The sequence below is a fragment of the Leucoraja erinacea genome, chromosome 2 (assembly GCF_028641065.1).
Source record: "Leucoraja erinacea ecotype New England chromosome 2, Leri_hhj_1, whole genome shotgun sequence".
NCBI lineage: Eukaryota > Metazoa > Chordata > Chondrichthyes > Rajiformes > Rajidae > Leucoraja > Leucoraja erinaceus.
Genome location: NC_073378.1, coordinates 136,389,754 through 136,403,045, shown reverse-complemented (window position 1 = coordinate 136,403,045; position 13,292 = coordinate 136,389,754). Strand labels below are relative to the sequence as shown.

The 13,292-nt window shown below is 46.1% G+C and overlaps 1 protein-coding gene across 1 annotated transcript in view; it reads right to left on the bottom strand.

The window, feature by feature from the left end:
• The window catches only part of mindy4 (MINDY lysine 48 deubiquitinase 4), a 210,121-nt gene that overhangs the window by 107,228 nt on the left and 89,601 nt on the right, over positions 1 to 13,292 (bottom strand). Inside the window, exon 6 of the mRNA XM_055649066.1 lies at positions 2,177 to 2,226. Coding sequence (XP_055505041.1) covers positions 2,177 to 2,226 — 50 coding nt within the window. The remainder of the gene's footprint in view (positions 1 to 2,176; positions 2,227 to 13,292) is intronic.

Below are 13,292 nucleotides of genomic sequence, written 5' to 3'. Positions count from 1 at the left end.
AGCTGGAAAGTGGTCCTGAGCTATAATCTGCCTCATTGGAGACCCAGGTTATCTTTAATCAGACTTTATCTTGCACTAAACATTATTCCCTTTATCCTGTATCTGTACACTGTGGATGGCTCAAATATAATCATGTATTGTCTTTCTGCTGACTGGTTAGCACGCAACAAAAGCTTTTCACTGTACCTCGGTAAACTAAATTAGTGTGATATGGTTCAAACACAGGTAAATGGGACTAGCTTAGATAGGCATCTTGGTCCAACTTGGACAAGTTGGGCCCAAGGACCAGTAACAGTGCTAATATGACTCAATGACTTGCTGATCAAAATGACTTTCTTCTATATAGAAAATACAATTCAATACTAAGTCAACTATGGCTTATTTAGTGGTGCTTAATATTACTGAGCACAAGAAGCAGTTTACTGCATCAGCCACATAGGCCAAAATGAAATCCAAGATGTTGACCAAGATGCCCCATCTAAACTAGTCCCATTTGCCCACTTTTTGCCCATATCCCTCGAAACCTTTCCTATCCTATCCTGCTCAGGTGTCTTTTAAATGTTGTTACTGTACCAGCCTAAACTACTTCCTCTGACAGTTCATTCCATATATCAGCCACTGTCGATTAACTCTCAGAGAAGGATGAGGTGCACGAGGGGTACTACCGTACGCATGCAGGTCGTGACTGCAAGCCAAACCCGCTGATTGGAATATTCACCGGCTATATTGAACCCGTTTCATCTTATATGCTGACATATGCACAAGCATGTACACGTAAAATAATAAATGCCCACACCCTATACTGGTGTTTTACAATATGCTCCGCTAACCACCATATATGCTTTGCTTCTATAAGAGGAAGGATGTAGATTAACCCTTATTAATCCTTGCCATTTATAATCTCACTACACATATATGCATACCACCCTTTACATGATATTACGGTACTCCACAGCTTTACTCTAGCCGGCTCTCACAAGCCACGCTGAGCTGAACGTGAATGGCTGGCAGTTTAAATGTTCCTGATTGCTTATGGAATAAAGATTGATCTTTCACTATGTGTGTTGTCGTGGATCATTCACAAACAGCCACGTTCTGGGTGAAAAGGTTACCCCTCGGATTGCCATTAAATCTCTCTCCTTTCACCTTAAATTCATGTCCTCTGGATCTTGATTCTCCTACTGTGGGAAAAGGGCTGTGCATTCACCACATCTATTCTCCTCATAATTTTATCCACCTCTATCAGATCTTCACTCTGCCTCCTGAGCTCCAAGGAATAAAGTCTTAAAGCCCTGTCCCACGGTACAAGTTCATTCTAAGAGCTCTCCCGAGTTTTAAAAAAACTCATGGTAAGCACGGAGAATGAACGTAGCTGGTACGTTGGAGCTCGGGGACGTCTCTTAGCGTTAACGGCAGGTACTTGGGCAGACTCGCTAACGGCAGGTAAGCACGGGAAGACTCGTGAAGATTTTTCAACATGATGAAAAATGTCCACGAGAGCCCCGAGTACCGACGAGTGGCTATTACCATAAATCTCCGAGTTCGAATCAGGGCAAACACGGGAGAACTCTTGGAATGAACTCGTACCATGGGACAGGGCTTTTAGTCTCCCCAACCTCTCCCGATAACTCAGGCTCTCGAGTCCTGACAACATCCTCACAAATCCTGCTTGCACTCTTTCCAAATCAAATGTGCAGAACTAAACAGTTAATACATGGAGAGTAAAGAAATTGCAGATGCTGGAATCCTGAGCAAAACACAAAGTGCTGGAGGAACTCAGCAGGTCAGGCAGCATCTGTGGAAGGTTTGGACAGGCAACATTTCGGGCTGGGACTCTTCTTCAGACATGGAGGTAGCTAGTATCAATGCTTTATTCAACTGCTATTTGCTAGGAATGCGTCAGTTAGTTATTTATCCGATATCTGGTTACTGATTTCTCAACATATGAATGCTTTATAAATGCAAACATTCCAACAAAATATATCGATTTTAACTGTTACAACATACAAATGAAAAGTAGCAGAAACTCAATCATTCACAGAAACGCCCTGGTTAACAAGTCCCTCTTCTTCCAGCTAACAGTAAATGGTTGCAAAAGCCCTATCATTTAATGGCCTTTTATCATTTAAACTGTTTTTAGGACTTACAGAAGGGTCAGAAGTTTGGAAAGCCATACCTAACTGTAGCCGTTCTTCCAGCTGAGTTTCAGAACACATCGAGGACATTCTGGAAAGAACAAAACATTATTTATGAATACAGCAAGGAAGTGAATGATTTCAATTGCAGAATTGTTGGTTAAATATGAATAAATTTTTACATTCGGTCTCATAACACATTCAGAAGTATCCACCTCCTTCTCTCCCCCCCCCCCCCCCCCACTTTCAACAGTGAACTGTATGCTTTACTAAGGCAACTATGGACAATGTTCACAAATAAAGTCTGTGTGGCAGTGCCAACAGCACCTAAGATCTCTGGGAATAGAGTCTTTCGGAAATGAGCATCAAGGTACAGGTGCACAACCTTTTATCCGGTGTTCCAGAAACCGAAAAGCTCTGAAAACCGGCCATTTTTTCCAGATGTCGTCTGCGCACCAAAGCTCGCGTTTGGCGCCAAACTTGACCCAAAATGACCCACGGTCAACCCAGGTCTGTACTACTGTCAGCGTGGTCTGCCCTCCTCCCTGGAGACGAGGGAGACGCTTAGAACATCTGAAAATCATTGCTTAAATGTTAGTCAGTTAGTTCAGAATTTGGGCTTTTATGTGAAGGGGGGTGAAGGGGTAAACTTTAATTCTTAGTCCCCTACCTGGTCGGAGAGGCGGGAGCGGTCCCAATGCAAGCCGACTTTACCGGGTCGCTGTGCAGTAAGCTCCGCAGCGCTGTGGCCGGTCTGGACCCGCGGGCGGCGCCGGTTGTAGCTCCGACCCCGGCAACCTCTACCTTCCTGGCTGGCGAGGCGCTCCAGAATCCAGCTGAACGGCCCGCGGCCGGACGTCCCAGCTCCGAGAATCTGTGCCGTGGGAGTCGGCTGGCGTCGCGAGCAATGCCTTACCTTGGGTCGCCGTGCGGCAATCTCCGGAGCGTATGTGGCCGCCGACACACACTCCACATCGCGGAGCACTTCGCTGGATTTGGAGCCCCTCCGCGCTATACCCAGCCTTTAGACCTTTTGCCTGGGGGTCGGAGCTCCAACCGGCGCATAATTTTATACAGTGCATTCAGAAAGTATTCCAGCCAATTCACTTTTTCCCCCCAGCTCCGCGGCTCCAAATCCAGCGAAAAACGCTCCGCGAATTAAAAATGTTAACAAGAAGGTATTCAGACCCCACAGCGCTCCGGAGCTTGCCGCACGGCGACCCGGTAAGGCATTTAATCGCGACGCCGCCGATTCCGACATTCTCGGAGCTGGGACGTCCGGCCAGGGGGGTCGTTCCGGGCTCTCATCCCCCTATGGGCCGCGCTGGCTGTGTTTGGAGTGCCTCGCAGCCAGCCCCAGCCTGGGGTAGAGTTGCCGGGGTCGGAGCTCCTGTAACCGGCGCCGCCCGCGGCCGGACGGCTGCCCCCAGCTCCGCGAGGTTGGCAGAGTGGTGCCTCGCCGACCAGGTAGGGTATCTTGGGGACTAAGAATTAAAGTTGGCAAAACTCCCCCTTCATGTGCCCCTACACCACCACCACCACATAAAATCCCTCCCAAACTCCCAACTGAACTCTGGACTAACATTTATGCAATGATTCTCCCCAATTCTCCGGGGAGGAGGCAGCTGCTCCAGACTTTTCAAGCCGCCCGCGCTACCTACCTAATCTACGCTAAAAATCTTCCATTCTGAAATCCGAAAATGTCCGAAATCCGACAAGTGTCTGGTCCCAAGGCTTTCGGATAAAAGGTTGTGCACCTGTACAATATTTGGGCATCTCTCAATACAGGTGCGCAACAGATTTTTCAGCAACTGGTGGTCTGGCACCTCCTTTAATCCGGACATAATTACGAGAAGGATTGAAATCCCCCTTAGAAGTCCCCTGAAAATATGGCCCCTCGCCCTGGAGAGACGGCCGATCTCGATTTCATTGGGACTTACGCGGACAATCAGGGGGTCGAATTTGGGCCCTATAGCCAGAGCTCTGGAACTCCAGCCCGGCCGGAGCCGGCAGATCCACTCCCATAGCCGACTTTTACGGCCGATCGGCGAATTGAATTTGCTCCCTGCGGCCCGGGCCCGACCAAACTTTGCAAGCCGATATCTCGGCCCCCAGCGACCTGAGCAGACCCTTCCGTTGGACTCCACTCTGTGGCCATCACCTCTGTTGGTCCGGCAAAACTGTGTCCATGACCTCTGTTGGTCTGGCAGAAAGGCTCTGTAACCAAAATCGGTGGTGGGCCTGTACCAGTACCAACCCCAGCAGATTTATCCCAAACTCTTCCAGAGATGGCTGATGGAACTGCAGTCTGCCTTCCTCTCATCGGTAGGTGAGACACTGCAGCTGAACAAAGCCCTCAGAAGGACATAGAACAGTACAGCACAGAAACAGGCCCTTCGGCCCACAACATCTGTGCCGAGTTCAACTAATCTCCTCTGCCCGCACGTGATCCATATCCATCCATTCCTTGCATATTCATGTGTCTATCTAAAAATCTCTTAAACACCACTATCGTATCTGCTTCCACCACTATCCCTAAGCTGTTCACTCCACTATTCTCTGTGTAAAAACACTTGCCCCTACACATCTCCTTTAAACTTTGCCCCTCTCACCTTAAAGCTATACCCTGTAGCCTTTGACCTTTCAATCCTGGGAAAAAGTTCTGACTGTCGACCATATCTATGCCTCTCATAATTTTATACAGTGCATTCAGAAAGTATTCCAGCCAATTCACTTTTTCCACATTTTTTTACGTTACAGCCTTATTCTAAAATGGATTAAATTATTTTTTTTATCGTCAATCAATACACCATGCACCATAATAAAAAAGTGAAAACAGGTGTAATTAATTGCAAAGTAATTAAAAATAAATAACTGAAATAACACATTTACATATGTATTCAGACCCTTCACTCAGTCCTTTGTTGAGGCACCTTTGGCAGCGATTACAGCCTCAAGTCTTCTTGGGCATGACACTACAAGCTTGGCACACCTGTATTTGGGTAATTTCTCCCATTCTTCTCTGCAGATCCTCTCAAGCTCAGGTTAGATGGGGAGCGTCGATGCACAGCTATTTTCAGGTCCCTCCATAGATATTCGATCGGGTTCAAGTCCGGGCTCTGGCTGGGCCACTCAAGGACCTGTGTTGTCTTGGCTGTGTGCTTAGGGTCGTTGTCCTGTTGGAAGGTGAACCTCAGCCCCAGTCTGTGGTCCAGAACGCTCTGGAGCAGGTTTCATCAAGGATCTCTCTGTACTTTTCTCCGTTCATTTGTCCCTTGAACCTGACTAGTCTCCCACTTCCTGCCGCTGAAAAACATTCCCACAGCATGATGCTGCCATCACCATGCTTCACCGTAGGTATGGTATTGGCCAGGTGATGAGTGGTGCCTCGTTTCCTCCAGACCTGACGCTTGGCTTTCAGGCCAAACAGTTCAATCTTGGTTCATCAGACCCGGAGAATCTTGTTTAGGTGCCTTTTGGCAAACTCCAAGCGGGCTGTCATGTGCCTTTTACTGAGGAGTGGCTTCCGTCCGGCCACTCTACCATAAAGGCCTGATCGGTGGAGTGCTACAGATATTATTGTCCTTCTGGAAGTTTCTCCCATCTCCACGGTGGAACTCTGGAGCTCTGTGAGAGTGACCATCGGGTTCTTGGTCACCTCCCTGATCAAGGCCCTTCTCCCCCAATTGCTCAGTTGGGCCGGGCGGCCAGCTCTATGAGAAGTCCTGGTGGTTCCAAAGTTCTTCCGTTTAAGAATGACGGACGCATCTGTGCTCTTCGGGACCTGTAATGCTGCAGAAATTGTTTTATACCCTTCCCCAGATCTATGTCTCAACACAATCCTGTCTCGGAGGTCTACGGACAATTCCTTCGTCTTCATGCCTTGGATTTAGCTCTGACATGCACTGTCAACTGCAGGACCTTATATAGACAGGTGTGTGCCTTTCCAAATCATGTCCAATCAATTTAATTTACCACTGGTGGACTCAAACCAAGTTGTAGAAACATCTCAAGGATAATCAATGGAAACTGGATGCACCGAAGCTCAATTTTGAGTGTCATAGCAAAGGGTCTGAATACTTATGTAAATGTGATATTTCAGTTATTTCTTTGTAATTACTTTGCAAAAATTTCTAAACACCTGTTTTTGCTTTTATATTATGAGGTATTGTGTGTAGATTGATGATAAAAAAATTTAATTTAATCCATTTTAGTAAGTAAGTAAATTTTATTTATATAGCACGTTTAAATCAACTTGCGTTGAAACCAAAGTGCTTTACATAAAAGAAATAATAAAGTTTCCGTGCATCCATAGAAAAAATAAAAAATAAGAAAAAATGACACAACACATTATAGAATTCAACATGAACGTCCCCCCAAAACAGAATCAAAACTTTCCACTGTGGGGAAAGGCATCAAAAAGATAAGTCCTCTTCCTCTGTGAATCACCCGAGGTCGGGGCCTATTTGTGGCCTCCGCAGCCAGTCCAATGTTTTCAGGCCCTCTTGCCGGAAAGCTGGAACTCCAGCGTCGGGTGAACACTCCTCGGCGGCTTGGAAATGTCTGGAGCGACGGCTCCATCCCCGGAGACTGCGGTACCCGAATTCAAAAGGCCGCGCTGGCCGGAGCTCCAACTCTGGCGATCTCAGCAAGAGATCCCAGGCTCCGCGGTTTTAAATCCAGCGCCGCCCGCCTCCGGACTCCGGAGCTTACCGCACGGCGACCCGGTAAGGCATCGCCCGCTCCGTGATGGTGTCCCAGCACTGCGCCGCCGCCCAAGCTGTAGTCCCGGCCGGTCCCGACATGAAACGCCGCTCCAGTCCGATGGTAGGCCGCGAGGAAGGGGCGAAGAAGCAGCTCGGAGTGAAGCCGCCTCTCCGACCAGGTAGGGGACTAAGAAATAAAGTTTCCCCCTTCCTCTTCCCCACCCCCCACATAAAAGACCTCCAACTAACATTTTGTTTTTTAACATGACAAAAAATAAAATTAAACAAGGGTGAAAGGGCAGACTGCAGGGAGAACTGCCATTTTAGAATAAGGCTGTAATGTAACAAAATGTGGAAAAAGTGAAGGGGTCTGAATATTTTTTGAATGTACTGTATACTTCTATCAGGTCTCCCCTCAGCTTCCTGTGTCCTCTCCTTATCCTCTCTAATCCAGGCAACATCCTGGTAACCCTCGCTCGCACCATCTCCAAAGTCTCCACATCCATGGTCGGTTTGTATAACTTGCCCATTTGCTCTATCAATGAAAAAGGACAAAAACGTATGGAGTAACTCTTCAGGTCCTGAAATCTGGATGTAGTCAGCTCTCTTAATCTCTCCAACTCAGTCATCTGATTCTTGATATCATGTAGATGGAAGAAATGACTAAGAATTGGTGAGATCTCAATGAATCAGTCTGAAGAAGGTTCCCGACCTGAAAAGTCAGCTATCCATGTTCTCCAGAGATGCTACCTGACCCTCCAGCACTTTGTGAACTTTTGTGTAACCCAGCATCTGCAGTTCCTTGTTTCTACATTTTGACTGCTGTATCAATCAGCTGGGTTATGAGCAACAAAACCCTTTATTCAACCAATGATCTAATAATTAAACGTGGATATAAAATCGCACTTAAGCAGCAAGGCTGTTATTATACAGGAACATTTCCAACCATCATCCCTTTACCTGAATACTGTTTACCAAGAATACATCAGTTGGTTGTATTATCTGATTGCCAGTGACAGATCTCTCAATAAATCAGTAAATCAATTTTGGTACATTCAAACAAACTAAATCACTTTTAGGCTGCTACAAGTGAAAAGTAATGGAAACAGTGATTTAACAGGTCATTTACAATGTAATCGTAACTCATGCTTTAGTGCGGTCAGTGAAAGAGTATTTCTTGCAGACATCATTCTCAGTGTACTGGATTTGTTTCTCCCTTTGGGACAACTTCTGGCAAACCTTCAGAGGTCCAGAGAGCAGAGTGTAAAACACTCCTTTTGAAAAGAGAAATGGCCACAGGAGGCAGCTTGGAACTCTGGTATCCCACATATGTACAAATACTGCATTTCGTTGTCTCTGTACTATACACTGCACAATGACAATAAAGTTGAATCTGAATCTGAATCTGAATCTGAATCAGAAATAAATGAACTATTATTAAGCGTAGGGGGTGGTTTGGGGAGAGGGGAGACAATTTTAGTTTGGTTTAGAGATACAGCGCAGAAACAGGCCCTTTTGCCCACCGAGTCCGAGCCGACCAGCGATCACCCTGTACCCTAGCACTATCCTACACACTGGGGACAATTTACATTTTTTATTAATATTAACGTTTATATTATAGGATTTTAACTATCCGTGTTTGAGAGAAACCGAGAATGTGATGCGCTCAACCCAAAATTACCAAAACGTTTGAAGAAGGGTCCCGACTTGAAACGTCACCCATCCATGAACTTCAGAGATGCTGCCTGACCTGCTGCGTTACTGCAGCACCTTGTGTTCAAAAGTAATCCATTTTGCTTTTTCACAAGAACAACTTGATGATCAAAGAATGCTGATTGAACAAGTCCATAAAGTCCATAAATTAGGAATACCAATGGGGATGACTAAACCCCGTCAAGAAAATGCTCATTTTAAATTAATATCCATTACATTGCAAGCAATCAGGGCAGAAGCAAACATCAACAAACTTTTGACACAAGCATAGGAATAACTCAGCAGGCCAGTCTGAAGAAGAGTCCTGCCCCGAAACGTCACCTATCCATGTTCTCCAGAGATGCTCTTTGACCGGCTTAGTTACTCCAGCACTTTGTGTCTTTTTTTTTGGAAACCAGCATCTGCAGTTCTTTGTTTCTAGGTCAGGCAGCATCTCTAGAGAACATGGTTATGTGATGTTTTGGGTGGGGACTCTTTTTCAGATGGATTGTCGTGGGGGTGGAAAGCTGGAAGAGAGGTGGGGGCAGGACAAAGCCGGGGCAAGTGGTAGATGGCAGATGTAGAGGGGAGGGGATTTGACTGACAGGGATGGACAAAGGCCAGAGAAGAAAAGACGACCAAAGGTGGTGAGATAAGTTGAGAAGAGGCATGAAATGTGAAGCTAGAGGAAGGAATGTAGGTAAAAGGGGATGGGGAAATGGAAAGAGGGTGGACAGTGGGAGAAATGGATGCACATCACTGGGTGGCACGGTAGCGCAGCGGTAGAGTTGCAGCCGTACAGCACTTGCAGCGCCTGAGACCCGGGTTCGATCCCGACTACAGGTGCTGTCTGTACGGAGTTTGTACGTTCTCACCGTGAGTTTTCCCCCAGATCTTCGGTTTCCTCGCACACTCCAAAGATGCACAGGTTTGCATGTTAATTGGCTTGGTATAGTGTACAAATTGTCCCATGGTATATGTGGGGTAGTGTTAATGTGCGGGGATCACTGGTCGGTGTGGACTCGGTGGGCTGAAGAGCCTGTTTCCGCACTGTGTCTCTAAACTAAAAACGAAATCAAGGTGGGTCTGCTTGGGTAATTCGCATATCACTGTACCTTAATTGGTACACGTGTCAATAAAAGGGTGGAGTGGATCCTTGATTATACCGGCTGCCTTTTTGAGGCAGTGCCTCCTACAGATCCCTGGGATGGTGGGGAGGTTAGTACCCATTCTTCATTGAAACCCAATGGCATTAACATTGAATTCTCCAATTTTAGGTTACTAAACAACACTCCTTTCCTTTTTTCCCCCCTAGATACACACCCGTTTCCCCAGCGGTGGAGATGGGAAGATGTGGCTAAGAGTGGGATGCTATTGGAGGTGGCGAAAATGTCAGAGGATTATGTGATGTATGCAACGGCTGATGCGGTGGAAGGTGAGGACAAGGCCGACTCTGTCCTTGTTACGAATGGGGGGGCAGGTAGAACAAGAGCCTAGCTGCGGGGTATTGAGGGGCCCTAGTGAGGGTCTCAACTGTAATAGAAGGGAAACCCCATTCTTTAAAGAATGAGGACATCTCCGATTACTGGTATAGAACACCTCATCTTGGACGCAGATGAGATGTAGATGGAGAAATTTGGAGTAGGGGATAGAGTCTTTATAGAAAACAGGATGGGAAGAAGTGTAGTCTAGATAGCTATGGGAGTCAGTGGGTTTGAAATAAATGATGGTTGATAGTTTGTATCCTGTGATGGAGACGGCGAGATCAAGAAACGGTAGGGAGATGACAGAGATGATCCATGAATTTGAGCGCAGGATGGAAATTAGTAGTAAAGTTAATTAGGTCAGTGAGTTCTGCATGGGTACAGGAGGTTGCACCAATGCAGTCGTCAATATAGCGGAGATAGAGTTCAGGGATAGGACCAGCGTTCACCTGGTTGACACAAAATGTAACTCAGTGGGACAGGCGGCAACTCTGGAGAGAAGGAATGGGTGACGTTTCGGGTCGAGATCCTTCTTCAGACTGATGTCAGGGGAGTGGGCGGGACAGAGATAGAATGTAATTGGAAACAGAAAGACTGGAGTTACTCCAGCATTTTGTGTCTACCTTCGATTTAAACCAGCATCTGCAGTTCTTTCCTACACACAGTGTTCATCTGGAACAGGGATTGTTCAACATACCCTACAAAGAGACTTGCGAGTGCCCATAGCTACACCTTGGATTTGGAGGAAGCGGGAGGAGTCGAAGGAGAAGTTAAGGATAAGGCAGAGGACAGAGTTAGTAGACGGAAATGGTCTGAGGAAGTTGTAGTCGAGGAAGAAATTGAGGGTTTTCAGACCTTCCTGGTGGAGGATGGAGGTGTAGAGTGGCTGGACATCCATAGTAAAGATGAGGTAGTGGGGGGCCTGGACAGTGGAGGTAATTGAAGAGACAAAGGGCGTGTGAGGTGTCTTGGACATACGTAGGATGGGATTGGACCAGGGGGGATAGGATGGAGGTATGTCCCAGCTACACTAGTCCCACCTGCCCGTATATGCTCCATATCCCTCCAACCCTATCCTATCCATGTACCTAACTGTCTCTTAAATGTTGGGCTAGTCCCAGCCTCAACTACCTCCTCTGGCAGCTTGTTCCATACACCCACCACTCTTTGTGTGAAAACGTTACCCCTCAGATTCCAATTAATTATTTTCTCCTTCACCTTATACCTATGTCATTTGGTCCTTGATTCACCAACTGGGCAAGAGACTCTGCATCTACTCGATCTGTTCTTCTCATGATCTTATACACCTCTATAAGATCACCCCTCATGCCCCTGCACTCCAAGGAAAAGATTCCCAGCCTATTCAACCTCTCGCTATATATCAGACCCTCTAGTTCTGGCAACATCCTCATAAATCTTCTCTCTACCATTTCCAGCTTGACAACATCTTTCCTATAACATGGTGGCCAGAAATGAACACAATACTCTAAATGCGGCCTCGTCAACGTCTTATACAACTGCAGCATGATCTACCAACTTCTATACAATATACTGACCGATGAAGGTCAATGTTACAAAAGCCTTTTTGACTACCTTATCTACCTGTGAGTTGGCCTTCAAGGAACCATGCACTTGTACTCCTAGATCCCTCTGCTTTACAACATTCTCCAGTGGCCTACCATTCACTGGCCTGCCCATGTTAGACTTCCCAAAATGTAACACCTCACATTTCTCTGCATTAAATTCCATCAACCATTCCTTAGCGCACCTGGCCAATCGATCAAGATTCTGCTGCAATTTTTACAACCATCTTCATTACCTGTGCAAGGTTTCGATAAAGCTGAGCGGGAGAAAACAGTTTATTCTGCCCACATGCCTGACAACCGGAATCCAAGGATTTGAAACATTTTACAAATGAACCAAAGCACAGAGACACTGAAAAGACCTTGAAGCCACACCCTGAGAGGAAGGTGCAATCAGATACCACAGGAACTTTTAAAGACAATCAGATATAGATAAGAAGGTAACCAATTTGCAGGGCTAAAAATAAACCAATAATGCGGAACAAAAATTAGCAGCTGGAACGTTTTGCTTGCAGAGATGGCTGATGCAAGTTCCAGTATCAAATTGATCATACAATTACAACCAAGTTATAGAAGGCAATGGACGCAATGCTGGATAATAGGATTAGCAGGGATGACTACTTATAAACATAGAAGAATACAGCACAGGAACAGCGCTTTCACCCACTTGACTGTGGCGAACAAGATGCTGAAATAAACTAACTTCATCTGCCTGCATGTGATCCATATCCCGCCATACCTTGCACATCCATGTGCCTGTGGTTTCTGCCTCTACCACCACCTGTTTCACACCCACCATCTCTGTGTAAAAATACTTGCACCGCTCATCTGACTGTTAACGATGGTTGGCATGGACATGAGGAGTTGATGGGCCCGTTTCTGTGCCATAAGATGATAACTTTCAATCTCTTTCAAAGTGCATAAAATCAAAGATCCTATAGCAGAGCAAGGTAGACCACTCTTGCTAAATGCAATGGGCTGACGTGTAGTACGCAACGCAACGGAGCGGAACATGGGCCTTTTTTTCATCCATTTCAGTAACCCTACCCGACCCGACTGGCAGTGTAATCAACGTTGCGGGGGAACAGTTTGTGTTAATAAATTATAATTCTGACAATGAGGAGAAGATTTTTACCAAATAATTTTTATTTTTACGAGGATGTTTCCGTAACCGGCTTCCGTCTCTGCACTAGTATCTTTGCTCCGCTATGATGGGATCTTTGGTGCGGAGACGGAAACCGGTTACGGAAATGGGGCCGAAAATTACCCATGAATCTGCCCGTGACGGTACTATGTCTTTTTCGTCGAGTGATCTATCTTGCTCGCTATAGGATCTTTGCATTAAATGGCCTGATTCTGAGATGCCAATTTCTATTGTACTCCAAGGACTTTAAGTGTATTATTGTGATTATGGGTAAGCTCAGTGTTTAACGAACAAGCTACATGCATGAGGCATGGTTGTCAGGTTGTTGACAATTTTCCTATGTTCTATAAATTCAGGATCAGTTCCTGTGGATTGGAGGGTAGCTAATGTTATCCCACTTTTTAAGAAAGGCGGGAGAGAGAAAACATGGAATTATAGAACAGTTAGCCTGACATCGGTGGTAGGGAAGATGTTGTAGGCAATTATTAAAGATGAAATAGCGGCACATTTGGATAGCAGTAACAGGATCGGTCCGAGTCAGCATGGAT